General features: G+C 39.3%; 1 protein-coding gene across 1 annotated transcript in view; it reads right to left on the minus strand.

Annotated features, from left to right (window-relative positions):
• Window positions 1-27,897, minus strand: part of PRKN (parkin RBR E3 ubiquitin protein ligase) — a 797,047-nt gene that overhangs the window by 552,151 nt on the left and 216,999 nt on the right. The window contains exon 3 of the mRNA XM_068152890.1: window positions 9,514-9,754. Within this exon, the coding sequence (XP_068008991.1) occupies window positions 9,514-9,754 (241 nt within the window). The remainder of the gene's footprint in view (window positions 1-9,513; window positions 9,755-27,897) is intronic.

Here is a 27,897-nt window from a genome sequence, read left to right on the forward strand (position 1 = left end):
TAAGGCTTTTGACACTGTCTCCTATAACATCCTTGTGGGAAAGCTCAGGAAGGGTGGCTTGAAGACGGGATGTCTGCCTGACAGTTTTGTCTGAATCTGTACGGAGTAAATAATCAAGGGTACCTTTCCACTGAGTCTTGTTAAAACAGACTAATTTACCAATAAACTTCCTTCAGTCACTGTCTTATATCAACAAACATATTACTACTCTTTTATGAGTGAATTCCATCACTCCATCCATGACAGACACCAGCTAATCTGTTGGTTACAGGGCGCCCTGGCACAGTTTGTTCCAGCATGCAGCTGTCACCTTTGATTTTTTTCAATCTTTGTTTTATTGAGTGGGAGGGTAGTTAAAATATATCAACATATATATATATATATATAAAATACATACATCTATAGCAGATGGGCTTGCATTTAAGTGGAAATCTAGTTACATATAGTCTACTCCCGAAATGCAAAAATCTTTAAAGCAGATAGACTGTCAAAACTGAATCTGAAGTATTCATCTGCAAGTACCAGTTACGGCAGCAGTTGGATATAACTGCTAAATCAGAGTATGACATGTTCTCGGGGTCAAACACCTACAAATGAATACCCACATAGATACCAACAGTACTAACAAGCCTTTAAGACAGTTTTCAGGATATCAGTGAACACAAAGATACACATGCTTTTTAATTAGTGGTCAAAAATACTGGCTTTGAATCTTGAAGTCAGCCATTAGATAGGAATTTCAGAATGCATACACAATAAGGAAACTGTGGTTCTGAAACAGCAGTTTTCACTTGCACTAAAAATGGTGCCACAGCACATATAATCCAACTCAGATATATCAGAGAGTTTCACTTACAGAGCACTGCATCATTCTGTTTTATAAGTGAAAGGCAGATCAAGGAAGAATTTTCTTCCTATATTTTCCTTTGTTTGATAATTTGATCACAAATTCTGTAATCCTACCTAAACTCAACATTCCAGTCAGTGCCAATACATCTCACGGAGTATCAGAATTCTTGTAGCTTGTAGAGACTATTAAAAAATTACAAAGTAGAACAGTTATTTGCACAGCATGGATCTTCATTCTGTTCCAACTGGATAAAATCTTAGTTGCTGAGCATAACACAGGTAGTGTTGATTCATGAAAAATGTATAATGACAATCAAAGTTTAAGCAAAATGTTCACTGTATCCCAGAGCAGAGAGAAAAAAACTTACACTGAAGGATTTTTGGAAATCCACATAAAGCTGATCTAGAATCTCAGTTTCTATAGTTAGGTTTTCTCTCTCTAAAAGGAAAAAAAAAAAAAAGGCACAAAAGAAGAACAAAACAACTGAAAGCCTCACTATGAATCTCTGAAGAAAACCCTGAATAGATATGAAGGCCAATACCTTGGCATCTCTCTAACAACAGTTACCCAGGTAGCAGCAGAAATGTGAAACCTTCACCGAGACAAAGCTGCTGGCAAAATTGTAAAGACTTTTGGCAGAGCAATGCAAGAGCACACAAGGACTTTAATCCTGCTTCTCTGTGAATATGAATTAGATGCTTCGAACTGACTGTTCATTTTTCTACCACAACAGTTCTTTTCTTAAAAAAACCACAAACAAAAAACCACCACAGAATCTTTCCCTGCCAAATGTAATGGTCTTTTTTCTTTCACAGAAATTCAACCCTAGTTCCATTGGGCTATTTGTCTTTATAAAGAGATAGAAGCATATGTTTTGTATGGCTATTTTTATTTCTAGTATCAACTAAACTTATTAGACTATCTGTTCAATGGAATTACTTTCTGTAGATCAAGCCATTCTAGTAAGCCTGTTCTCCCAATGTCTTTGCTCTGTGCACAGAACTCCCAATGACATGAATTTTGAGCACATGACTTGAGAGAAAAATATGTCATTTCAGGTGGCAAGAGTCCATAACAGAGACCATTGTAACAGGTTAAAGTGAACCTGTTTCCCTGCAACACAGATTTGAGGGAAGAGTAGCACACACACAAAAAAAGGACAACCCTCCAGGTTGAGATAAAGAGAGTTGAGATAATTATTTTACTGATCAAAACAGATAATAATACAATGCACTGTCACCTTAGCTAATACTATAATGCACAATTACCTTAGCTTAGCCTACTTACAGACCAAAAGTGCAGCATAATGACAGGATGTTAGGGGCTGGAAGGGACTTTGAAAGATCATCATAAAGCAAGAAAGCAGTAGCATAAAGCTGGAAACTAGGGAACTAGCCAATTCCCACCCATCTCACCACCATCCCCGTGGGAAAGTAACAACACCCAAAACCCAGAACCCAAAAGCAGCAACTGTAACAGGAAGCCTCTCATGTTACAATCTGAAATTCAAGCCCCGTAATACTTTGCTCCAGCCAGCACTTCCATCCTGAAGCTGGCATGAGGCAAGACAGTTTCGAATAAGAGTAGCAAATACTCGACAACCCATACCCATCATGTAGTGCAAGCACTATGCTGCACACTAGTGGCAATTACTGGGTTTTAAAATGAACTTCAAATCAAGCATTTTTCTTATTTGTGCCTCATAATTGAACTCATCCTGTTAAAAAATAATTGCCCTACAACTCTATTGTGTGTTTCTTAAGTGTTAATGTCCCATTTCCCCCAGTGGCATCAGTAATTAATTCATGCCAATAATTATTTTGGAAAATGCTACCTCCAGCTGGTGGCCAAAAGATTTGCAGAAGAAAATCTATCCATGCTGTCACCCATAAACTATCAGAATACATTTCAAGGACACAAGAATCTTCCCAGCCCATCCCTTGACACAAGGGAGTTGGCAAATGTTACCAGCTTCAATTACACGAAAGGGCATTTAAAAACAATACAGTAATTAGACACGTTCATGATTGATAATTATGGCATGTAAAGATGAGCATTCCCAGAAGTGCTTTTGGTTCTATTACAAAGGAATATTTTTCCTCTCAAATGAATTTTGCAGACATGCAAGGTGTGAGAAAATGGTACTATTCTCATCAGTGTTAAAAGCATATGATATGAATGAGGTCTCCAGCATGGCACTGACTGCAATAAATTATCAAGTCTGTGTTCTGTTTTCTGAAATGGGCTCAATTTATCATTTTATTGAAAAGGTTCCATTATGCTAATGTCCTACAAAATCACTTTTTGCTGTTACTGGAAGGTGAAGAGGGGATATCAATTTTTATATATAGAACTTGGAAGTACTACAGCAGTGAGTTGTCAAGGGTTAATAACCCTATCAGAAAATACAAGATACATAAGAGCAAACTTCCAAGGACTTTGTAATGACAAATTTTCATTGTCCTAATGGAAGCAGAATAACCAGAATATTTTTCTTAGGCCTAGATATTTCAAAAGAAATTTGGAGAGAACTGGTAATGGTTAATTTCTGGTCTGAAAACTTTCCCCCTGCTCTCCAATTAACCCTTGAATTAATAGTGGAGAATGTTTAGGAAGTGCTATTTCAACAAAGGTCAGGCTAGAGAATGCCATTGTCATTCCAGACAGGAAGAATAATCAGACAGAGGTGATTACTTGCAAAAAGGAATAGTTTTTCTCCAAATTTAACATTATATAATGTTTTCTTTCTTGAGAATATTGGATACAAAACATTCAAGTATTAAAAGAGGAAGAGAGCTAGATTTAGATATAGAACTGGTTTGATCTTTTATAATAGCTTTTCTGTGTCTGAGATGTGACTTGTATCTCAAAACCCTCTTTTTTTGCTGTGCATCAAAATATAGAGTACTGTTTCAGAAGAGCACTCTATTATGAATAACTTTTAATGGGAAGCATTGTCTTATGTCTATGCCTTCCTCACTCATACAGCATAATCCCAGAAGCTATAGCAACTAATCAAGAGGGATAATTTAACATACACTAACATGAACAGGCTGTCCAGGGAAGTGTAGTCACTATCCCTATCTAAAATGTGTATAGATCTTGGTGCCTGCAGTATATCAGTGCAGCCTACATAGTATGAATGGTACTGTACATTGAAAATTTAGGCTAAAAGATCTAACCGTTAAAGTCTAACAGTTTTGCATATGTAACAAATGCACAGTGATAATGATTAACAGTGGTGATAATGATTAACAATCTGTGGGAACTAACCATTAGCACAAAGAGAGTTGTTAATGTGGGAACTTTTAAAGTTTTGTTTGAAAGTTTAAAATGGAATTGTACATACAGTAAATTTGCACAGTGTGTAATGAAGATAAATACAACCATGCTTCCTACAATATATCTGCCGAAAGCTGAATCAGTATATTATTAATGAGTTGGCACTTTATTCTGTTTTTCTAAAAAAGTAATTAGTATCTTCCCTTTTCTGGATATAGATTGTTCCTTAAATTGATATTGCATTTTGTTATAAATGCAATAGTGGTTTGTGGTTTGTGTTAGAGTGCAGTGTTCAAGGTGGGTAGTAGCAGTTGGTTTGTTTTGAGAACAGAGGGTAAATGTTCAGATTGCTTTGGCTTCAGACTGGAACCTCATGCCAACTTTCTCAGGAGCCATGGAATGTTTACCTTAGATAAGTCCTGTGCTGCAGCTGTACTTGTGTGAGAAGATGTGGTTCTTCAAAGGATACAGGAGAAAGACCTCCCCTGCCTCATCTGCGACCCCTACCACAAAGAAGATGCATGCTCAAGAAGCCCAAGAAGTTGCTAGAACTCATTATCATATCCCTGCCTTCTATTAAGCATAAGCATGCATATGTAGATGGCATAGCTATATAAAGAAAAGAAAGGATTTGTAAGGTGCTTTTTGGCAGAGACTGGAGGTATCTGTGGGGGGAAGTCTCTGCAGCCCAACACGCCGTTTCTCTCCTTTTTTTTCCCCTGCTGTTTGCTTGCTTCTGCTTTTTAATAAAACAACTCTCACAAGAAACTTAGCAATTTTCTTGTGCAGCCCATTTATAACATATTTCATGTTTAAAAGTTTGTAAATAGCACATAATAAAAAAAAAAAGTGAACCTAGACTAAATCACAATGTGATGCATAATGAATTTTCATTTACATTAAAACTGGTTTAATCCTAAGAGAAAAGTGAACTCTCAGTACAGCAATTCTGAAAATACCATAGTAACCTAACTACTTACATGAATGTGTCCACTGAACCAATACTGGGTTTTTTTTTGTGTATTAAGTAATTTATTACTTTTCTTGTATGTTAATACATACAAATACAGATTCAAATAAATGTCTGTCAAGAAAAACTATTGTAAGAACCATGTAGATCCTATCAAATGGTGTATTAATATTTCAAGAAAAGCCAGGCCCAGCCATGTGGTCAGTGCAGGAAATCAGCAGCAGCCAATATCTTTTTGAGCAGGTGAGGCAGAAGAAGAAGGAATGGTAGCAATCTCCTTTTTATAGGCTTGCTGGACAGGAAGGGGGAGTGGAATAGACCACCTTTGATCCAGGGGACCCCTCCTCCTGGGAGGGGGAAACCAAGTCCCTCTCCATTCACCTGGATCAGGTTTCTTTTATCCTCGAGGGCGGTGCGGGGAGAAGCAAAACTCTCTCAGCCCTCCAACTAGGATGGGTGTAACCCAACACAAAAACTAAGGACAATACTCAAGATGTGGTCTCACCAATGCCAAGTACAGCAAAGGGCACAATCACCTCTCTAGTCCTGCTGGCCACACTACTCCTGATACAGGCCAAGCTGCTGCCGGCCTTCTTACTTACAATGGAAGCAATCTGTTCTCCAGACAAATTGTTTTCATTACTCATTACTAAAGTGGGGGTGAGCTGGGAGGAGAATGTCCTTTTGTCTCCTGCAAGTAACAAATAATGCCCCTTAGGGGAGACAGGATGCTAGGCAATAAGGGGTTTTGTCTGATCAAGAGCAGCAACTTACACTACCTAAGCATATGACTTACATAATAGCAGTACCATATGAAAAAGAGTTGTTTCTCTCCTGGATTGTCTCATAAAAATTCTACAGTTTGAACTCCCAGCATTCAAGTCAATAACTAAAGAATCCTATTTTTGCAAAGTTAGCACAAATCTTTTCCTCAGAATTCAAAGGAAAACTAGTCCACATATGTTCTCAGTATGTTTTTTCCTGAGTTGCCATTCTGCCATGAAAGATTTTGCTGCAGTAGAAGACACCTATAAGTTCGTACTTTGCTTCACAAAGTTTGTACTTTGCTTCACAAAGTTTGTAGGCTGTGGAAAAGCATACCACAGGTCAAGATTTAAAAGGCTGTATTGATGTATAAACTATTCTGTAAAGTCAAACGTGACTATTAAAGCCCTGTACATAACAGGTATGATAATGGGGGGGGAAAACCAAATCAAACCAAACCAAACCATGAAAAAGCTCACCCCATTGCATTGCTTTCAACAGTAATACCAGCCTGAAATTCTCCTTCTAGTTCACCAGATTTAAATCAGCATGAGCCCCTCTTATCTCATTATTCATTCAGACTGGGCGATGTGGATCATTAAGCCGGGTACTAATTTGTTCCTAAAATGCAGTCATTCATCATTAGTTGGCAGTGAGAGGTAGATCAAGTCAGTTGTGGATTACTTCTGTGACCCTCCCACAAACTGTGTATTTCCTGCATTAGGTATGTAAGAAATTTTCTAGAAGTCAATTTATCAGTTTTAGTAGCCATTTTGTTAATCATGACAATTTCTGTGGCCAGGTTAGTCACAGAGGTATCTTTGTCATATTCACAAATTATCTTTTATACTCTGGACCTGTATGTTTGGTATTACCTTCCGTGTTATGTATAATGGGTATTTGTATACTATTCTTTCCAAAAAGACATCTGATGAGCCTGAGAAGATTCATGTAATAGCTAAAAGATTCTGGTAGTTCTTTCTAACTTGAGCTTCTCTTTCATGAACAGTTTTAAATATTACAGCACAACTCATCTGCAGTAACTTCTGCCTCAGATGATTTTTCACGATGAAGAGAAGATATTCTCAGAAATAATTTGATAGATGAAGTACTATTAAAATCCATACTATGAATCATATTTTGTGCCAGCTATGTTTTTATAAATATTAAGTCTATTGGATATAAATATTTTTTACAAAATGTATGAGTAAGAAAACATTACAACAGATTGGGAATTAAAAGTATTTGCAATGCATAAGCTGTCCAATGTTCTTGTTAGGAAAACTTCTGTAATGGAAAATTTACAGACTATTTTTTGCCTTCTCACAGACCTCTGGGGGTTTTGCCAGCTTATAATAATTTGTAAAAATATTAGCATAATACAAATCTGAGATGGGAACAACACAAGAAATCACTCTGTTTATCCACAAAGCAAAATTATTTTGCTAGAAGACACATCAGATGTTTATCACCTCTTAATTTAGTTGCAATTTTTATTTAATAATTAACAGAAACCATATGTTGGGCTTTTTTTCCTGTGGTATAGGATTCAGCTGGTGAGTGAGCCAACTGTGGGAGGCACCCTGCTGGTCCTGTTGTTTGCAAACAGAAAGACTTGTGGGTGATGCAATGGTTGGAGGCTCTCTTGAGCACAGCAATCGTGAAAAAACAGACACTTTGATTCTTGGCAGATTAAGGAGGAGAGTCAGCAGAACTGCTAGCTTATATGTAGAGAGGGCAGACTGACTTGTTTAGGAGTCTGACAGACAAGAGTCTCTTGGGAGGCAGTCCTGAAAGGCAAAGAGTCCAGGAAGGATGGGCATTGTTCAACAAGGAAATGTTTAAGGTGCAGGAGCAGGCCATCCTGGTGTCCAGAGGGGAGCCAGTGGAGAAGACCAGCTTGGTTAAAGAGAGAGTTGTGGCTGGAACTCAGGTGAAAAAAAAGAAGTCTAGGGCCTATGTAAGGGGCAGGGCACTCAGGAAGGCTACAAAGATGTTGTGAGGTCATGCAGGGAGAAAATTAGAAGAGCCAAAGCCCAACTAGAACTTAATCTGGCTACTGTTATAAAAGACCATAAAAATGTTTCCATAAGTACATTAACGGAAATAGAAGGACTAAGGTGAATCTCTATCCCCTGTTGGGGAAAACATCCTGACTATGCATGAAGGAAAGACTGAGGTACTGAATGCCTTCTTTGTCTCAGTCTTCAGTAGTATGACCAGTTGCTCTCTGGGTACCCAGCCCTCTGAGCTGGAAAACAAAGACAGGGAGCACAATGAAGCCCCCATAGTCCAAGCGGAAATGGTTAGTGGCCTACTACACCACTTAGACACATACAAATCTATGAAGTCAGACACAATCCACCCAAGGGTACCAGGAGAGCTGGTGAAGTACTTACTAATCCACTTTCCATCATTTATCAGGAGGCCTGGCCGACCAGGGGGGTCCTAGTTGACTGGAGATTGGCAAATGTGGCTGTAGCAGGCATAACAGCCCTGACAAACACAAAAAGCCTGACAGACACTGGACAGAGAGTTGAGGGTTGCTAGCAGTGGATAAAGATTATCTTGACACATTGCAAACGTTAATGGGCACCTCTGGGCCCAGAGTTTCCAACTTTGCTTTTTTGTTGTTGGGAGGAGTCAGCTCTCTAATTAATTAAGAAATTGACCACAGTGCACGGTCAAAAGGGAATTAAATAGGACCCTGCTATGGAGAGAGTGAGTGGGTCTCCACAGAACAAGGAGACTGGCATCCTGTTCCTCACCCCTTAGGCTGGGACCTCATTTAAGGAGCCCTAACCCTGCCTTTTGTTAGTGTATATATTTTGAGTACCCATGGGGAGATTTTCCCTTTCTGAGTGAGGTGACACATTATGGTTCATCTCTCTCTAGCCAGTTTAATTGTGCAGCTGTTTATTCCCAACTATGATTTTAATGTGTCTGAAGGAGTGCAGAGTAACTACAATAAATCAGATTTTCAGGTGGCTGTTGATGTCTGATGCCTCCATAAAAGTGATGGCCATTTACAAGAAAGGTCATGGGGACCATGCCCCTGTACTCAGCACTGGTGAGGCCACAGCTTGAATGCTCTAATCAGTTTTGGGCCCCTCACTGTACCCCCCACTATAAGAAGGGCATTGAGCTGCTGACGCATATCCAAAGAAGGACAATGAAGTGGTGAAGGGTCTAGAGCACAAGAAGAGCAGCTAAGGGAACAGGGGTTGTTTAGCCCAGAGAAAACAAGGCTGAGGGGAGACTTCCTTGCTCTCTACAACTGCCTGTGTCAGTCTCTTTCCCCAAGTACTAAGCAATATGAGAAGAGGAAATGGCCTCAAGTTGTGCCAAGGAACCTTTAGATTGGACATGTGAAAAAATGTCTTCAGTTACAGAGTTGTCAAGAAGTGGAACAACCTGTCCAGAAGAGTGGTGGACTCACTAGTCCTGGAAGCATCTCAAAGATATGTAGATGTGGCACTTACTGACATGGTTTAGTGATGGACTTAGTAGTGTTAGGTTAACAATTGAACTTGATCTTAAAGGTCTTTTAAAAGCTAAATGATTCTATGATACTGTGCTGACTCTAAGAAAGAAATGGAAAAATATTCAGGTCTGTGAATTGAAATGCACAAAACCACTGGTTTACCTGATTTTTCAGAGGGAAGAGTAGTGCTGTTTTTTGTAGCATCCAGAATAACAGCCAGTCCTGCAGAGTGTGATGGGAGGATGCTGGTACTGAGATCTATGCGTGTTAGACTTTCTGGTTCTCTTTCCAAGTTTTTTAGAATACCCCCAGCACAGTTATCTTCTGTCTCATCTGTGGTCTGACTGTTCTTCTGTGGACTCTGAACAATATGAACGATACTCTGCTGCACCAGGTCACAGTTCTGCAACACAAAACCAAAATTCCAATAAATCATTAATTGTAACACAAGGGATAAAATCCCTCTATCTCAAATTTGTTACTTGTTAAAGGGTCTCCAATCCATTTTGTGTAGAATTTCAGTGTGCTGTAATGGAGTTTAAAGCAAAGTGACAAGTGTAAATTGCTGGAATTAGGATATCCTTACATTGGCAAAAGGGTCACAACACTTACAAATGCTAAACATTTAGCACTGAAATGGTGGAACTGAGCCAAGAGCTCTAAATAAGTCTGGCTTATTGGTACAAAGCAAAAACTCCAGAGGGAGCACTACTAAATCAAGTGCTAAGAATATTCAATATTTAATATGCATTTGCATAGATAATGCTGATCACACTCTTTATGTAGTGATTTATAGTAAAATTTGACAGTCATTGGGAGCTCATGGCCAAGCCACTCCAACATATCTTTTTAAACAGAAACAGAGAAGATGATGTACTCATGAAGACTGATACTTATTTCTTGTCCCTCATGCAATTTTCAATCTAAATGTGGCTTTAGATGTAGGCTTTCCAAAGATGAATTAGAGTAGTCTTGTGGAATATTTCATGACCCCTACAGTCTCTGATGAAAAAAAAATAAAAGGGGGGATTGCTATGCATTTTAGCCCAAGAAGTCTCACATATAAGTACTTTCCCAGTTCTCATCAGAGGTGATTGTTAGATAGCCTTTCCAGATCTCATGCCTTAGAAAACAGAAGGCTGAATAAAGATCTTATGACACTTTATCCATGATAAATTAGGATAGAATTCACATTTCATTCAGCATTTTCCTAATACAGAACAGGAAAGCAAAATATTATCTCAGAACAAGAATTTACAGAGATTTTAAATAACTTATTACTACGGAAGGGCTTTCAAGAAAGACTTGTATTGACCTTTCCACGGGACACCTTGAAAAAAACTTTATTCTTTTTGTGTGATAAGTCCTGGAGATCCAGAGCTAGTTCTGCAGCATCATGAATGAACCATGTAGAAACATTGTTTGTACACATAAAGTTTAAATTTCACTGAAGAAAATAATCTTCTAACACTTTGCAGCATCATTTAGTTGGCCATGTCTGCCCTGAAATGTCAAGATATACTGCTGATTACATTGGGGAGGAACTGAAAAATAATTCAGAAGCATTTGTCTCAGTAGCCACAGTATATTGAAAATCACATTTGCTGTTACTGCATGCACCTTTAACTGCAAAAGATTCCTTTAGACAAATTTTAATGTTGTTTATCCTGTTGTTATTATCCCATTCTGTTTCTTCTATCGCGTTTTATCTATTGGTCTTATTTCTGTTCAGTCATTTTCCTCCATTCTCTTGTGTTATTCCTCAGTATTTCCCTCTCCATATTTTCTCTTATATGCAGTGCAGTTCTAAAAACCAAAAATTCTAGTCATTTTTAAAAAATTGAATTTTTTATAATAGTTTTTCTAGTTAGTAAAGCAGTAATCAGTACAAAATCTTCAGAACAAGGTCGCTGCAGTCTATTATTCAAACAAAGCAGTTATTGGATTTCAACTTTAAAACACAATGTTGACATTAAAGGTGGGGTTTTTTTACAGCTTGTTGCCTGTAACATTTAAACAAGATCCATTTAAACAGCTTAATAAGTTCATTCATTAACACAGACTCCAAAACACTAAAACTTCTCCAACTAAGAATATTGCATATCATTAAAGAATTTAATAACCTAGATATTAAAGCTGAGAAGTGATTTGCTCAGTTACAAATAGGAAGGGGAATATGTACGTAAAAACGCACAATCTGGGAAACCCCTAATCAAATGTCAGCCTGCTAAACCACGAGTTAATGAGCATCTCTTCTGTCAAGGTTGCTTGCTAGAGCAGCCCCTGTTTTATTTTTCTCACCATTACTACCTTATCAGTTTGTGTCTTTTTCAGTTCACATCAGTTTTCTGATTAAGTTCACAGCTTGATGTTGTGATCCAGACAGATGGAGGGGATGATGCAGAAAAGAGTAAGGGAGGTGGCAAGGGCTGCTTAAACTAAATACCCCTGCAAACTCACATCTTTTTTCAACCCCTCTTGCCCAATCCTGACTGGATCACATGCATCTGATGTACACATTTAGATTCACAGTTTAAGATGATTGATCCTTAAAAAGTATAGCTTCTGGCTGAAGGATATGTGCTTAGCTTAGAAACAAAGGAATGTCTCAATGTCAAAACCAGCATGGCTCAAAAAAAAGTTGTAACATTTGTACTCTGGGCAATTATACACCCCTAGGGCCAGAGCAATACTATATTCCTGGATTGCATGTGATAAAAAGTTTCATAGTTTCATAGTTTCATAGTTTCATTCAGGGTTGGAAGGGACCACAAGGATCATCTAGTTCCAACCCCCCTGCCATGGGCAGGGACACCCCACACTAGATCAGGCTGGACAGAGCCTCATCCAGCCTGCTCTTAAACACCCCCAGGGACGGGGCCTCGACCACCTCCCTGGACAACGCATTCCAGGGTCTCACCACTCTCATGGTGAAGAACCTCCTCCTCACATCTAGCCTGAATCTCCCCACCTCCAGCTTCATTCCATTCCCCCTAGTCCTAGCACTACCTGAGATCCTGAGAAGTCCTTCCCCAGCCTTCCTGTAGGCCCCTTTCAGATACTGGAAGGCCACAATTAGGTCACCTCGGAGCCTTCTCTTCTGCAGACTGAACAGCCCCAACTCCTTCAGTCTGTCCTCATAGGAGAGGTGCTCCAGCCCTCTGATCATCCTTGTGGCCCTTCTCTGGACACGTTCCAGCACCTCCACATCCCTCTTGTAATAGGGGCTCCAGAACTGGACACAGTACTCCAGGTGGGGTCTCACCAGGGCTGAGTAGAGGGGGAGGATCTCCTCCCTCGACCTGCTAGCCACACTTCTCCTGATGCAGCCCAGGATCTGATTGGCTTTGCGGGCTGCAAGTGCACACTGAGAGCTCATGTTGAGCTTTTTGTCCACCAGCACCCCCAAGTCTCTCTCTTCAGGGCTACTTTCCAACCAGTCACTGCCCAGCCTGTTTCCATTTTTAGAGTTGGTGACCATGTTGTAACTCGGTTTTCTTGCATCTCTACCAAAACCAAACTTTGGAACACTGAACGCCACCACTACTGATAATAATAAAGTAGGTCACAGACACAGGAAAGCTTAGTTAACAGATTACATGATAACTTTTCAACGATAGCAGCTATGAAAAAAATCCCAACATCCTTTGATTTGTATGCTGACTATATTTGTTACTGAAGTCACTGAGCAGTAATAAGCATGGAATCCCAAACCACCAGTTTTGTAATGCTTTTTCTGAGTACATCTGAATTGAATTTGGCTTGTGGTTAAAGGAGGAAAATACTTCTCAACTTTCTCAAAAAAAGTTTTTTTGATCATATCTTCAATGTGAAGAGGCCTGGATGACAATATGACTGAGTAGTTCCCAGAATTAAGGTGATTAATTCTTTTCAGTAAACTACATTTTGTAGATGGTAGCTGGCCAGTTCTGCAGATATTTTCTCTGAGAAAAAAGGTAGAATGCAAACAATTCCTGTAAATGTTAAGGTTTTGCCTTAGGTTACTATTGCAAAACAAATCTAAGATATAATTGTTTATGTCAATGTCACTTTCAATTTCTTCATGCATTTATTTTATGCTTCAGGAAACATTTATTTTGAAAACATCTATTAATGATTCTAGAGATATTGTCTTGTCTTATCTGTTGATCCAAATTAATGCCTGTGATCCATATCCTAGAGGGAAATATCACAATTTTATGTATTGTAGATTATGAAGTCTCTCCTTACACTGAATTCTCAAGTTGAATTTCACAAGGTTGAATCAGCATATCCTGAGTGAATAACACAATACAGAATCATAGAATGGTTTGGCTTGGAAGGGACCTCGAAAGATCTAGTCTACACAAGAATGGGGCCTCAACTACCTCCCTGGGCAACCTGTTCCATTGCCCTCATGGTAAAGAACTTGTTCCTATCATCCAATCTAAATCTGCTCTTCTCTAACTTAAAACTATTGTACCTCACCCTACCACTACAGGTTTTTGTAAACAGTTCCTCTCTAGCCTTTTTGTAGGCCCCATTCAGATATCAGAAGGCCGCTATTAGAACTCCCTAAAACAACCCTATTTCCCTCAGCCTGTCCTTGTACAAGTGGTGTTCCAGTCTCCTGACCGTTGTTCTGGCCCTCCATTGGACCTACTTCATGAGAAGGGCCTTCTTCCTGTGCTGAGGGCTGCAGAGCTGGATGCAGTACTCCAGATGAGGTCTTAACAGAGCAAAGTGACAGAATCTCTGCTGGCCATGCTTCTTTTGATGTAGTCTAGGATGCAATTGGCCTTCTGGGCTGCAGTGCACACTGTTGGCTCATGTCTAGCTTCTCATCCACCGGCAGCCCCAAATCATCATCTTCCCCAAATGATCATGCTCTTAATTTCATCATCCCCCAGCCTGTATTGATACTGAGGATTGCTCTCACCTACCTGCAGGACTGTTAGGAATTGATGATTATTAATATTTAATCGGCAGATTGATTAATAAAAACATTAATAACTTTAGTAATTAAAAAAATCTAGTGGAAAATATCAATAAAACCTATTTACTGGTTTGAAATATTTGGTTGTGGAACAGATACCTCACCAGAAGGAACATCTAACAATTTAAACAATATTAACAAAAAACCCAGAAACAACAAACAGGCCGGATGTTAAGAAGTTCTATACAGAGAGAGTGATTGCCCATTGGAATGGGCTGCCCGGGGAGGTGGTGGAGTCAACATCATTGGAGGTGTTCAGGAGGAGACTTGATGGGGTGCTTGGTGCCATGGTTTAGGTGTTTAGGTGGGTTGGATTGGTTGATAGGTTGGACGTGATGATCTTGAAGGTTTCTTTCAACCTGGTCTATTCTATTCTATTCTATTCTATTCTATTCTATTCTATTCTATTCTATTCTATTCTATTCTATTCTACTCTATTCTATTCTATTCTATTCTAAATTTAAACTGTAAATAAAATAAAATAAAATAAAATAAAATAATATAAAATAAAATAAAATAAAATAAAATAAAATAAAATAAAATAAAATAAAATAAACACTGGCAACATGCCGGCTTTGCCCACAATGGGAAGGAAATCTAGAATTCTCTAGGCCAACAGACCTTTTAACAGATGCTTATAAAAATCAAATTTCATAGACTACTCCCTGCAAATCACTTCAGTCCAGTACATTCAGTCACAATGTTCATAATCCACAGATCATGGAACAGCATGGCACGTGTAGGGATTTAAATGAAACCAAAAAGGCATTAAACAGGTGAAAGTTGCAGGACAGCTGCAGCTACAGGCCAGTCAGCCTGACCTCGGTGCCAGGGAAAGTGATGGAGCAGATTATCCTGGCGGCAATAACTGTGCACCCGAAGGACAGCCAAGGGCTCAGGCCCAGTCAACATGGATTTAGGAAGGGCAGGTCCTGCCTGACCAACCTGATCTCCTTCTATGATCAGGAGACCCATCTGGTGGACATGGGGAGGCCTGTGGATGTGGTCTACCTGGACTTCAGCAAGGCCTTTGACACTGTCCCCCACAGCAAACTGCTGGCTAAGCTGTCAGCTCGTGGCTTGGACCGCAACACTCTGTGCTGGGTTAGAAACTGGCTAGATGGCCGAGCCCAGAGAGTGGTGGTGAATGGTGCCACATCCAGCTGGCGGCCAGTCACCAGTGGCGTCCCCCAGGGATCACTGTTGGGCCCCGTCCTCTTCAACATCTTCATTGATGATCTGGATGAGGGGGTCGAGTCAGCCATCAGCAATTTTGCAGATGACACCAAGTTAGGAGCAGATGTTAGTCAGTTAGAGGGTGGAAAGGCTCTGCAGAGGGACCTCGACCGACTGGACAGATGGGCAGAGTCCAATGGGATGGCATTCAACAAGTCCAAGTGCCGAGTGCTGCACTTTGGCTACAGCAATCCCATGCAGAGCTACAGGCTGGGGTCAGAGTGGCTGGAGAGCTCCCAAACAGAGAGGGGACCCGGGGTTACTGATCGACAGCCACCTAAACATGAGCCAACAGTGTGCCCAGGTAGCCAAGAAGGCCAATGGCATCCTGACCTGCATTAAGAATAGTGTGGCCAGCAGGAGCAGGGAAGTCACTGTGCCCCTGTACTCTGCATTGGTTAAGGCCACATCTTGAGTACTGTGTCCAGTTCTGGGCCCTTCAGTTTAAGAAGGACATCGAGACACTTGAGCGTGTCCAGAGAAGGGCAACAAGGCTGGGGAGAGGCCTTGAACACAAGCCCTATGAGGAGAGGCTGAGGGAGCTGGGATTGTTTAGCCTGGAGAAGAGGAGGCTCAGGGGTGACCTCATTGCCCTCTACAACTACCTGAAAGGTGGTTGTAGCCAGGAAGGGGTTGGCCTCTTCTCCCAGGCAACCAGCACCAGAACAAGGGGACACAGTCTCAAGCTGCGCCAGGGGAGGTTTAGACTCGAGGTGAGGAGAAGGTTCTTCACTGAGCGAGTCATTCGTCATTGGAATGGGCTGCCCCAGGAGATGGTGGAGTCACCGTCCCTGGAGGTGTTCAGGAGGAGATTGGACATGGCATTTGGTGCCATGGTCTAGTCATGAGGTCTGTGGTGATAGGTTGGACTCAATGATCCTGGAGGTCTCTTCCAACCTTAGTTATACTGTGATACTGTGGTACTGTAATATAGTTTTGCTTTCTGTTGGCTTCTGCAGCTTGTTGCTGTAGCACATACAGAGTTTATCTCTGAAGGATTTATGGCTGAAGGCTTTGTAGAAAAGTGGTTGCTGCTGAGGCTTGCAGGGCTTGTCAGCTTTGTAGCTTTGCCTGTTTTGGAGAGGTTCTTCCAGCTGCAATCTTCACAGTGATTCTTGTTGCTTCTTCCAATAAAACAAAATTGTCCCTGGGTCTTGGCTCCTCCAGGGTTTATCTCTCAGCACAGCAAGACACATCTGTCTGCTCTTGGGCTTTACAACGCGTTACTGCAAGGGGCACTGGCAGTCTTTCTGGGTAAACTGAGGCACAGTTCAGATTCCAAAATGCAAGGCACATGAGGCTGGTCTTTTTGGGCTTGCAGGGTTATGGCTTGTGGCTTCTCTCCCAGATCTTGGACAAGGCAAGGCAAGGAACTCGCTCTTTGGGCTAGTATTCATAGATTTTTCCAAGGCCATGATGGCCATTGACAACAAAGTTTAAGAGACAGAAACCTGATCTTTAACCTATAGAATCAGTTTTCTCCAAATGTGGCCAAAGGCACACACACATGTCCCACTTGGACCCCAGGGCATGTTCAGACAATCCTGGGCAATGTGGGAAATCTCCTGAAAAACCAGACCTCCTGGCTCCTGCTCCATTGTCTGGTTCAGGGCATTTTTGAGGCTTTGTCCTTTCAGGACAAGGACCTTACACTTTGCCTTATTGAATCTCATGAACAATATCCTTTGATATTGCCAGCTGAAGGCTAACTAGAAAGTCACTTTAGGACACTGAGCTAAATTATGAAGAATAAAAAGATGACTGTATTTGACTCTGAAATCCTACTGTTTCCTCTTGTTTGATATCTTCTTGAAAACTTATTTTTATAGTAACATTAATAATGAAAGAAGTGTTCTCCATCTAACAAGCACATAGCCCACTAGAAAAGTCATATTTTCTGAAGTGTAGTACACTTTATTTTGAGATCACAGTATCACAGTATCGCTTAGGTTGGAAAGGACCTCGAGGATCATCGAGTCCAACCTATCAACACAGACCCCATGCCTAGACCATGGCACCAAGTGCCACGTCCAAGTTTTGTTTAAAGAAACAGTAGAACAAAGAACAGTTTTAATTCAAAGTTTTGGATTTAGATGTAAAAAAAAGAAAAAAAGCTAATTTTGGAATTTGAAATATTTTCACTATGTGTTAACTACCAGATGGATATTTCAGTGCATGTTATTGTCTACAAAATTTAAAAAGCAATTCTTCACACTCCACTACCTAAGATCCAGTTCAGACTTTTCCAAATATCTGAAGAGCCACAGCTTTGCTTGATCCTGGGAGCCTGAAGATTGGAAGCCATAACATTTTGCCTAATTGCTGCCTATTTAGATTAAGCAGATAATAGGTGCCACTAAGTAAGTAGTTCACACAATGTAAATGCTCATGAAAATGTGTTTTAAACTTCTAAGAGTAATCAATAAGAATAAAAATGTTGGCTTTCCAGTTGGGCTTTTTCTTAACTGTGCTGCATTTCTGTATCAGATAGGAAAATAAGGGGACCGTTTTTGTCTCATTAAACAGCAGAATGAATGAAACAATAAGAATGATCTCTAGAGTATAAATAGCACATGTAAAAGTGCAGATGACACACCAACTTTGTTGGAGAACTGAAGTGAGTGTAAAAAGACATTAAAGATGACCTTCTAAAGAAAAAAAGGGGGGGGGAAGTATATGAAGTTGTCACAAAAGAGAAAAATAACCCCACCAAATATCACTGTATTTTGGCTGTTAACAACCAAAGGACAGAGACCAAATCTCAAAAGCAGCAGAAACAGAAAGGAGATCAATTGCAAGAAAAACACCACTCTTTTCATTCCCTGATCACAGACCAATGACTCAAAAATGCAGTAAGAAACCAATAACAACAAAAAAATCCCCAAAATATTAACAAACTTGAAAATAGAGATAACCTAAAATAAACTAGTATTAACATTCTGATTATCCATGATGGGAAGCAAGATTTTCAAGACTTAACATCTTTTATTTTAGCAGCTGATACAGAAAGAAAAAACAAATAAGCTTGTGGGCTCAGAAACTCTTTCATGTGTCATGGCAAAGGGAAATCTGAAGCGAAAATTAACCATTGTTAAAGTAATGAAGCAAATCAGCACCCTGATCCAGTGTTGCTATCCACTTGTGTGAATGTCATCTGCTGAGTGGCAGTGCATTAAATATTACTCCACATGGGACAAAGGAAAAAAGGCAGTGCACCACTGGGCCTAAATTACACAAACCACTTAGTAGTTAAATTGCAGCAATCAGAAACTACTTGCTATCTTATGATGCTGCAGAATAAATCTACAGATGACACCACTTCACTTTTCAAGATTTTCAGAGTTCTACACTATTGTCTTGGTTAGTATTCAGAATATTTTGTGTGCTAGGCAACACCTAGAAGTAGAAGGGAAGGTAGACATGTTATTGAAGGTACAACATATTCAAATAAATATAATGAAAAGGCAGAAATCCATTTAGTTAGCAGAATATTTTACCCTCCATTTTATAATCTTTTACTATTCAATTCTTGCAGTAGTTTAAACATTGACCATTCCAAAGAAAGAATAAAAGGGAAAATACAAAAAAGATGCTGTGAAAAAGGATTTGTTGCTTTCTAAATCTGAAGCCTGGTATCATTTTAGAGCCTATGATTAGACTTCCAAAGACAGATGATTGCAGCAAATACCAGGAGTGAATGGGAGTTTTCAGTTCAACAGGCTACAGTGAAGCTGAAAGTAACCTGATGCAAATAAGTGATGTAAATCATTACACTTGTAACACAACAAGCTTCAAACACCACTGGATGGAGGACGGGCCTTTGGCATATTAAGATGTTGGAATATAATTAATTGCCTTGTTTTAACAGAAAATGGAACCTCATACTACCAAAGTATTTTTAGAGTAAGGATAGGATAATCTTAATGTAATACAATGGTTAAAACTTCTTTCTGTAATGACAGTTAATAAAGATGGATACAAAGAATAGCAATATAAATGTATCATTTCCCAGGTAAACTACATTCTTTGTGCCTTCATTATGTCTTCTCCCCCCCATCACCTTTAAATTTCCATCTGTGTTTTTCTATCCTTTTAATTTTATCCTATTAGCAAGTCCAGGGATAATTGAAGGGTGACAAGTCCTGAACTATTTATTTAGTTAAGACTAACTTTGGAATAACTCTGGAACAAAATCTGAGAATTCTGTTACTTACAGTATCTTTGTGAGGAGATGTTGTATTTTAAGGGTTAACAGATGGACCCTAGGTGGAACTGAACCCTGAGGGAGTCACCCCCTTTCCTGCCTATCCTCTATTTAAAGGGTTCAGGGAGGTCTGGTCCTTGCTTTCTTGCCTTTCACCTTCCTGCCTGGTAGGGAGCTGCTACCTCCATGTGGTTGGGCCCACATCCAGGGAATCCAACCTTTGGTGTTGTATGTATCTGTATATATTCTTTCCCTCAATATCTCTTTACATCCCTTTTCCCTATATACTTTTTATCTTTTGTTAAAATTAATTTCTTAACTTCCAATTTTGTGCAAGTACTTTGTGTTTACCCCTTTACTTCCCCTGCCTATTTTTTAACCTGAGCAGGGAGAGGAAGAGGGAAGTGGGGAGCAATCTATATTCTGGCCTGTGGAGTTTTTGCCCTGAAAACTTAAATGGTGACAGACTAAATCTTATCTCTCCTGATGTGACTCAACAAAGATAAAATCACCTTTGCTACTGGCCCAGACAATGGACCCAGGGCCACTGCCATTGATACCTTCTGGAATATGCATAAGACAAGATCATCCCCATCAGGTACCCCAGAAAGGGAGGATGGTGAGACAATGGATTCACCACCTGGGCACTGATGTGTATTGGGTGTGTGGGCAGGTAAATGGAGAAGGAGGAGGTGGAGGCCTCCCTCCCACCTTCCTACAGACCCCTGTCCAAACACAAAGGAATACATAGGAAGATTTCCTGGGAAACAATACCTGGACACTTATCTAAGGATGATTTCCTGGGGAACAGTACTTGGACACATACCTAAGGACTAAAAACTGTATAAAAGACAATGCCACTGAGAAGGAAACAACGAGAGAAGGAAAAGCCCGGGGCAATGCTGCTCTGAAGAAAAACAGAGAGAACACCAGGAGAAAAAAATGACAGAGACATCACCATGGAGCCTGGAAGAAGCAGACGAAGAGAAACCCTCTCCCCATGTCCTAAGTTCTGCCTGCTGCAACTCATGGAGCTGAAGAGGCTTCCCAGAAGACCACATCTCTTCTACAGCCAAAGCTACAGCATACAGACCCAACATCTCTACATCCAAAGCTGCAGCACCTTTCCTCCACGGACTCAAATTGTCTTGGGGGGTGAGGGGTGTGGTAATATAATTCCTTTCCTCATCTCTCTCCCTCTTCTCTCTCTCCCTCTTGTCTCTCTCCTTCTCTATTTTTTCTCTCTCCGCTTCTGATCCATCCACTTTATTTGTGTAATAAATAGTCTAGTTGTTAATATTTTGGCCTCGTTTGTGCCTCTAATTTCATAACATGGGAATATTCAAAAGAACTGAGTCTCTTTCTCTCTCTGGACTGAGACAATGATGCTTATACAAAACTGTGGCACTTAGATGGGAGCCACTGAAGAGATACCTGACCTGTTGGATACCTTTAGAGGTGGTGAGATCTTGTGCTACTTCACCAGGCATTGTAAAGATCATATCCTTGAAATTAAGATAATCAGAAAACTTCACAATGAAAGTTCCTTTCAAATGCAGGTATACAGGTATGTAATTTTCAGTTGCAAGTTCAATTTTGTGGGGCTTTGTACCCCACATACCAATATAAGAAAAAGATTGTATCATTTTCATGATGTTATTTATTGCAGAAACCTACCAGCCTATTCACTAGTCTCCTGGGCAGCAGGAATTAAAGGCACATTATTAAAAATCAGTGACTCCACTGCAACTCAGGATTATCTCTGCCAATAACTCCTGGATTGTGGGATTTAAGACAGGATGAAATGCATACAATGTTAAATTAACCTCACATAGGATGTGGAAACATGATGATTGCTCATTGGTACTAATTTTTCATGTTGCACACATAAAATATGCTAGAAACTGACAAGATCCTCAGATTTTCTCCCTTTGAAAAGATAATCACAATTCACATGAAAGACAAACATTTGGAATTACAGTGTGTTTGCTGAATTTTCCTCTAAATTAGAAATTAACTCTTAAGTTAGAAATTAATTCAGGATATATATTCTCAAGTCTCTTCCCTCTGGAATTTTTGCTAGGCAAAAATTATCTCAGGAGGAAATTTCTGGTTCATAATGTCAATAATAAGAAATATATTAATAGCAGCTAGAGTTTCGGTAGTACACTAGAGAATGTATCTGATTGTTTCTGTTAAATTAGTGCCTGTGTGGTGTAGGATGACAAGCTAACTATAGGAGAGAACAAGCAAAGGATTTCTAAGTGGGTTTCATGTAGTGGTTAAGTCGGGTTAGCTACCAGGTGCCTCCTAACTTAGCATCATACCTCAGCTCAAAATTCAGGATAATGCATTTTGATATATCTTTAATTAATAACCACCATAATTTTATGTAAATCATTTACATGTGTCTCACTCTATATGAATTACATGCATGGACCCCTTCCTTACCAAAAACTACCACAAAACTACCACAAATATTTCCCAAATATTTCCATGATAGTTTGTCAATGGACCAAATTGCTGCAATTCTGATTTTCACCTTAAAGTTTGCAGAGCCTTGCTAGGCTGCCTAGAGTATGTCCTAAAGAGCAGGACTGCAAGGGTAGAAAAGAACAGACTAATTCCTAGTCACATCCTGCCCTGAAAGAACAGATTTTTTGCAATTTACATGTTGCTAAGGAAAATTTTCTTTTTTTCCTCTATCACAGAAGTCTAAAGATTGGGCTGATTCATATGTTGGCAAAAATCACTTCTGGGCTATAAAACAAGAGAAGGGAAGAAAAATCTAAAACCTGTGGATGAGGTTAAATTAGTGTTCCTAGTATGTTCAGTATCTCTCAATTTCAAAACAGACAATCTGGCATTATTCCTTGTTACTCTCTCTCTTACATGGTATGCTTTTCCAAGTACTGGTGGTCCTATTAAAACCTCATTTTCACTGAGACATAAGGTAATAAGCTTTTCCTTTCTAAGACTTTTTACAATCCAACAATAAATACAATACATTTTGGACTCATTTTAGGGTCCAATAAAGTGACTCACACACTGATGAAGGGTAATACCTGCAAATTTGTGCTAATTTGGCATATTAAAGACTCTCTGAAACTTTCACCCCAAAACACAACAGCATTATATAATAATAACTGCAAAATATAGTAAGACCAAATCTGATGTTATTGTACTATAAGTACAACATAGGGTTTGTCTCTTACTGTTAGGAAATGTTAGAACAAGAGGCAAAATTATTATCTTTACATCAAAAAATTAAGTTAATGGTTTCCATGAGAAGCTCCTGACCAACAGATCAGGGCCATTCTATAACCTTCCCTAGAGAAACATTTCTGTTCCCCAAAGTTGTCACAATTTTGACTGGATTAGAGCAAACAGTAAGTACAGGAGTAATACTGGTATATGTTGCTATGTATTTTCTCTTAGAATAGAATAGAATAGACCAGGTTGGAAGAGACCTTCAAGATCATCGTGTCCAACCTATCAACCAATCCAACCCACCTAAACACCTAAACCATGGCACCAAGCACCCCATCAAGTCTCCTCCTGAACACCTCCAATGATGGTGACTCCACCACCTCCCCGGGCAGCCCATTCCAATGGGCAATCACTCTCTCTGTATAGAACTTCTTTCTGACATCCAGCTTAAACCTCCCCTGGTGCAGCCTGAGACTTAGTGTAAGACTGAACATTCTGAAGACATCTGTAAAAACTGCCCCACATGCAAGTGTCAGATGAGAAGAAACTTCATATATACTTTGTAAGGAAAGATAATCATAAGAGTCCTGATGCATTTACCTTACTGTTGCTTTGCATTTCCATGTGGAATATGATATTAAAAGATTGAAAGAACTGCTTGCTGTTTCCCTTCCAACAGATATGTTTTACACTGTTAATCTATATTAATCCATGCACATTCAAAGTAAGATTGAATTATTTTTTATCAAAGACAACAATGGAAGTTGGACAAGAGGAAATGTGGATATACAGTGTTTCAGAATTTGGGAAATGCCCTTCTTCAAAGAGCTCTGAAAGAATTTCTATTTATAGTTAACATTCCACTGTGGAAAGGGAATTTTGATATGAATTTACTGCCTAGTCATCAAAAGTTTAATAGTTATAAATATTTATTTCAATTACTTCAACCAGTCATTCACAGATGTCTCTTTCATGCTCTATGTCCAGCACCTGGTACACATCCCAACCAAAGAACACTTTGGTCTTCTACTTATCCCAGTGCATCTATCTCTATATCAGTTTGAGCAGCTGCTATGAGAACAGCCATAAGTAAACCCTAATGGGCATTTTGCATGAAGTTACTTGGTGACTTGCTAACCCACTAGTATGAACATGGAGAAGAAATCAAGTATTTTCCAGAGTTTTCCTTGATCTTATCTGAAGGCTTGCTTTTAACCTAGCAGGTACTATGCCAGGTGAAAATGGTCTTTGATTTTATTTTTGGGATATGCTTACCAAAATATCCCCACAGGATAAACAAACCTACCAGGCATTGCTGGAAAATATGTGCAGTGCAATATCATGCAGCACTACTACATGTCTTACTGGATTTTACTTTGGTGTAGAGAGGCTAGGAAGGGTTTGCTAGAGGCATAGTTAAGTATGCTACAGCTTACAGATTCTTCACAACCCCTATCAGTAAGATATATGGCATATCAGAAAACATTCATATATTAATCCTTACACCCAGTGCATGTGGGCATAGTTTGTTGCCTCTTTCCTTCCTATCGCATGTAGGGAAAACATATTAACATAAGAAACATGAACACTAAGAAGATATAAAGAATTAAAACTTGTCATTAAAATGAAAGGATCCTTTGTTTTTAGAGATATGTTTGATTTTTCAAAAAATATCTAGCATAAATGACAAACATGACACAAATGTGAATCCAGACTCACTGCGCTAAATAACCAACCTCTATGTTAAAAGTACTACTGTAAAAGGGAGGTGAGAAAGCCTGGTTGAGTCACAGATGAAAGATGTTTTTGAACATCAGAACAAGACAGTAATGACCCATAAAAAGATAAAGGAAAAGTGCTTTAAGAGCATGCTTTTATCCTTACCTGGAAAACAATCTTCAATTTACCCCTGAGGCCATTTAATTTTAAGATAGAAATCTTCAGTGCTATTGCATCAAGCTATGCTGGAGAAGTTCATTATTCAGATTTAGCTAGGAAAATATGGAATATTAAGACGAATAAGGATCTTAATAATCAATTTCAAGATTTCTATACCACAGCTTTCTGTCTTCTGCATACATTCAGTTTGCATTGTATCACACACTTTTTATAGGTGTTACAGATAAGTTCTAACTCAAGTTGAACATTTAAAAATATCTGGAATATTCAGAACTTTTCATGTGGATGAGAAATTGTGCTATTTGGATTCAGATCAAGATTCAGATTCCGAAAGCATATGCAGGAAGAACGGGAATCTATGAACATTCATGGAAAAGAGACGTGCTGTGAAATTCAGTGGTGCCAAGCCTTCAAAAATTGTAAGTTTTAGTGAAATGCAGGTTTCCTCTGATCTGTCAGGCTATGTCTGCATTACTAAGCAGTGAAGCGAGAAACCTAGCTTGCATTACCAAGTAATGCAGACCAAAAGAAGCAGCTCTCCACAGTAAAACAACCTGACATCCACACTTAAGTCTGGGGGTTAAGGTTTTTGGAGTGGTTGGGAATTTTTGAACTTCAACTACTTCTAGTCCTGCCTTAATGACTGCAGATTCTTTTGTAACTGGGTAGTAGCTGAAGGTTTAGCTTCAGTCCAAAGGCATCTACTTCACTTGCTCTGAGGGTGCTCCATGATGCAAAAAAAAACCCAAAACATGGAAAATTGTCATTGATCAGGAGAACTATTTCAAAAGCACACTCCTGTTACAAACTAAAATGTTAATGCAGACACACTCTAATTGTCTGATTCTGAGCCCCCATCAAAAGCACCAGCAGACACATTTCAGAGTACCTGAAGGGGAAGCACTACTGTTAATTAAAGGCAATACTTGTTACTAAAATTGATGCCCACAACAACTGACTAGTCAGGCTTTTCTGCAGTGATTTGCTATAAGTTACATTTGCCCAGGTTTACAGAAACTGAAATAAATTATGTAGTTACCATATAATGGCTAAATGAAGATTGTGTGAAGGAGTAAATATATGCTGTCTCTATACAGAACTAAAACACTTCTGTTCAAAGGATTAGTTGACTGTTTTTCTTATATGGTGAAGGTTCTACAGGTTTTACAACAATTATTAGCTATTTATTTATACCCACCATAGTGGTTTCTCTGGAGTATGAGACCTGGTTTGCTCAGCTAGCTCCACTAAATCTATTATTAAAAAAAATAATAATCTATCATTTTTAATGCAATTGCTTTGTAAATAGTTGTGCCAAGAAAGCATAAAAACTCATATGAACTTTCCTTAGCAACAGGAATTAAGCTTTGTAGGTATTTGCCTTGGAAATCATATCTTAGAGCTGAACAAACAGTACAGTACAGACACATTTTAAAGCTGTAAACCACACAGTAAAGGGAAGAAAACAAAAAGACAAAGCCAATGACTGTCACACTTCAATAAGAAAAAGCAAACTACCAGCAAGCTTTCAGCTGTTTGTGATGATTGTCATGTCAGAACACAGCAAGTGTCATCCCTGTCTTTTAGCATGTTTTATCAGAGTGGATGGATACCCCAATGGGTAAGATGCAATCCTTACCCTCACAGCACCTCTTTGTGTTAATTATTGTCTGATGGTGTGAGAATGCTTTCTGACTTCAGCCAGGGACCAGAGAATTTTCATGTTGCTGACAAGTAAGAGCCAATGCTGCTCTCATCCCTGCAAGGGTCAACATTGTAATTTATGGCACAGATGTTACAAATTCAGCTTCCTAAAACTCTTTGATCTTGTCCAGCTTCAGCTTAAGTCCCCCTCATAAAGTGACTGAAAACCTGCATGCCAATGACAAGTACAAAGTAATTTGTTTTTCTTTTGTTTTATCCTCTTCACCTTGAGTCAGAAAAACTCTGAAGTGAATAACAGTATGTGCATGTTTAGAAGCACGCAATTTAAGAGTGATGAGGAACTTATATTCACATTCTTTTATCAGTGCCTGCTTTAGTGATGTTAAAGTACGCTGACTTCAATTAACAGAATATAAAACAGAAACCCTTACAAGTATAAAATAAATTGTCCTCCTTCCTTCATACAAGCTGCCACTGGAACTGAAAAGAGGCAGGGGAAACATAGATTGACTGGTTTGAGCGGATAAGGAGTGCCATAAATCTGGGAGATCTCCTGTGTTTCTACCAAGGGAAGGAAGAGTAAGATGTTTGTGTAAGTTAAGTGCAAGGAACAGATGTAAATATCTTCAGATTTAAATAAATATAAGTAAATAAAATATTTCAATTTTTATCTCTGTTTGGAAATGTTTGGATTTTTAAATTCAGGTAGCGGACTAAATTTCCATTTCCTTGGGTGCTCATACCAGTCATGCTCCAGAGCATCCATATCTGTCACAACTTCGGTAATTTTGAACCTCTAAGAATTCCTCTACTTTGACTTTTTCTTTTAAGTTGAAAAATAAAGTCTATGCAATCATTACATTGATAAGAAATTACAAATTACTGCTTTAATTTGTCCTGTGACTGAGAAAGGGAGAGAGCAACAAATAAGGCCAAAGGATGCAGTGATTTCTGCAAATAATGAACACTGCTCAGGTTTGTCACAAGGCGCCACCAGTTCTAGATATGGTAGGATGTGACTTTCACAAGAAACAAGCAGGATTAGAGATACCTCCATTGTGCTGAAGCTGCATCTCTCAGATCCTATCACTGCTTCAGCTTCTTCTGGAAAGGTAGCACCCAAGCTGCACTCTCACACTGGTGAATGCAAGCTGGTTTAGGGCACAGTTTGAAAGAGGTTGAAGGTATCTGATCAGGCATATCTAGAAGGATCAAGGTGCAGCTCAGTTACTGTAGATGCTGACTTTATCTGGCATCCTATGAAAAACTCAAAGATTTAGATGACTGGGAGATGATGACTGTTTTCAGTCTAGAATGCTTAAGACTGCAATTCATTTGCTTTCATGGTAAGAAGGGT

The sequence above is a fragment of the Melanerpes formicivorus genome, unplaced genomic scaffold, assembly GCF_026170545.1.
Source record: "Melanerpes formicivorus ecotype bairdi unplaced genomic scaffold, bMelFor1.0.p_v2 SCAF_2, whole genome shotgun sequence".
Taxonomy (NCBI): domain Eukaryota; kingdom Metazoa; phylum Chordata; class Aves; order Piciformes; family Picidae; genus Melanerpes; species Melanerpes formicivorus.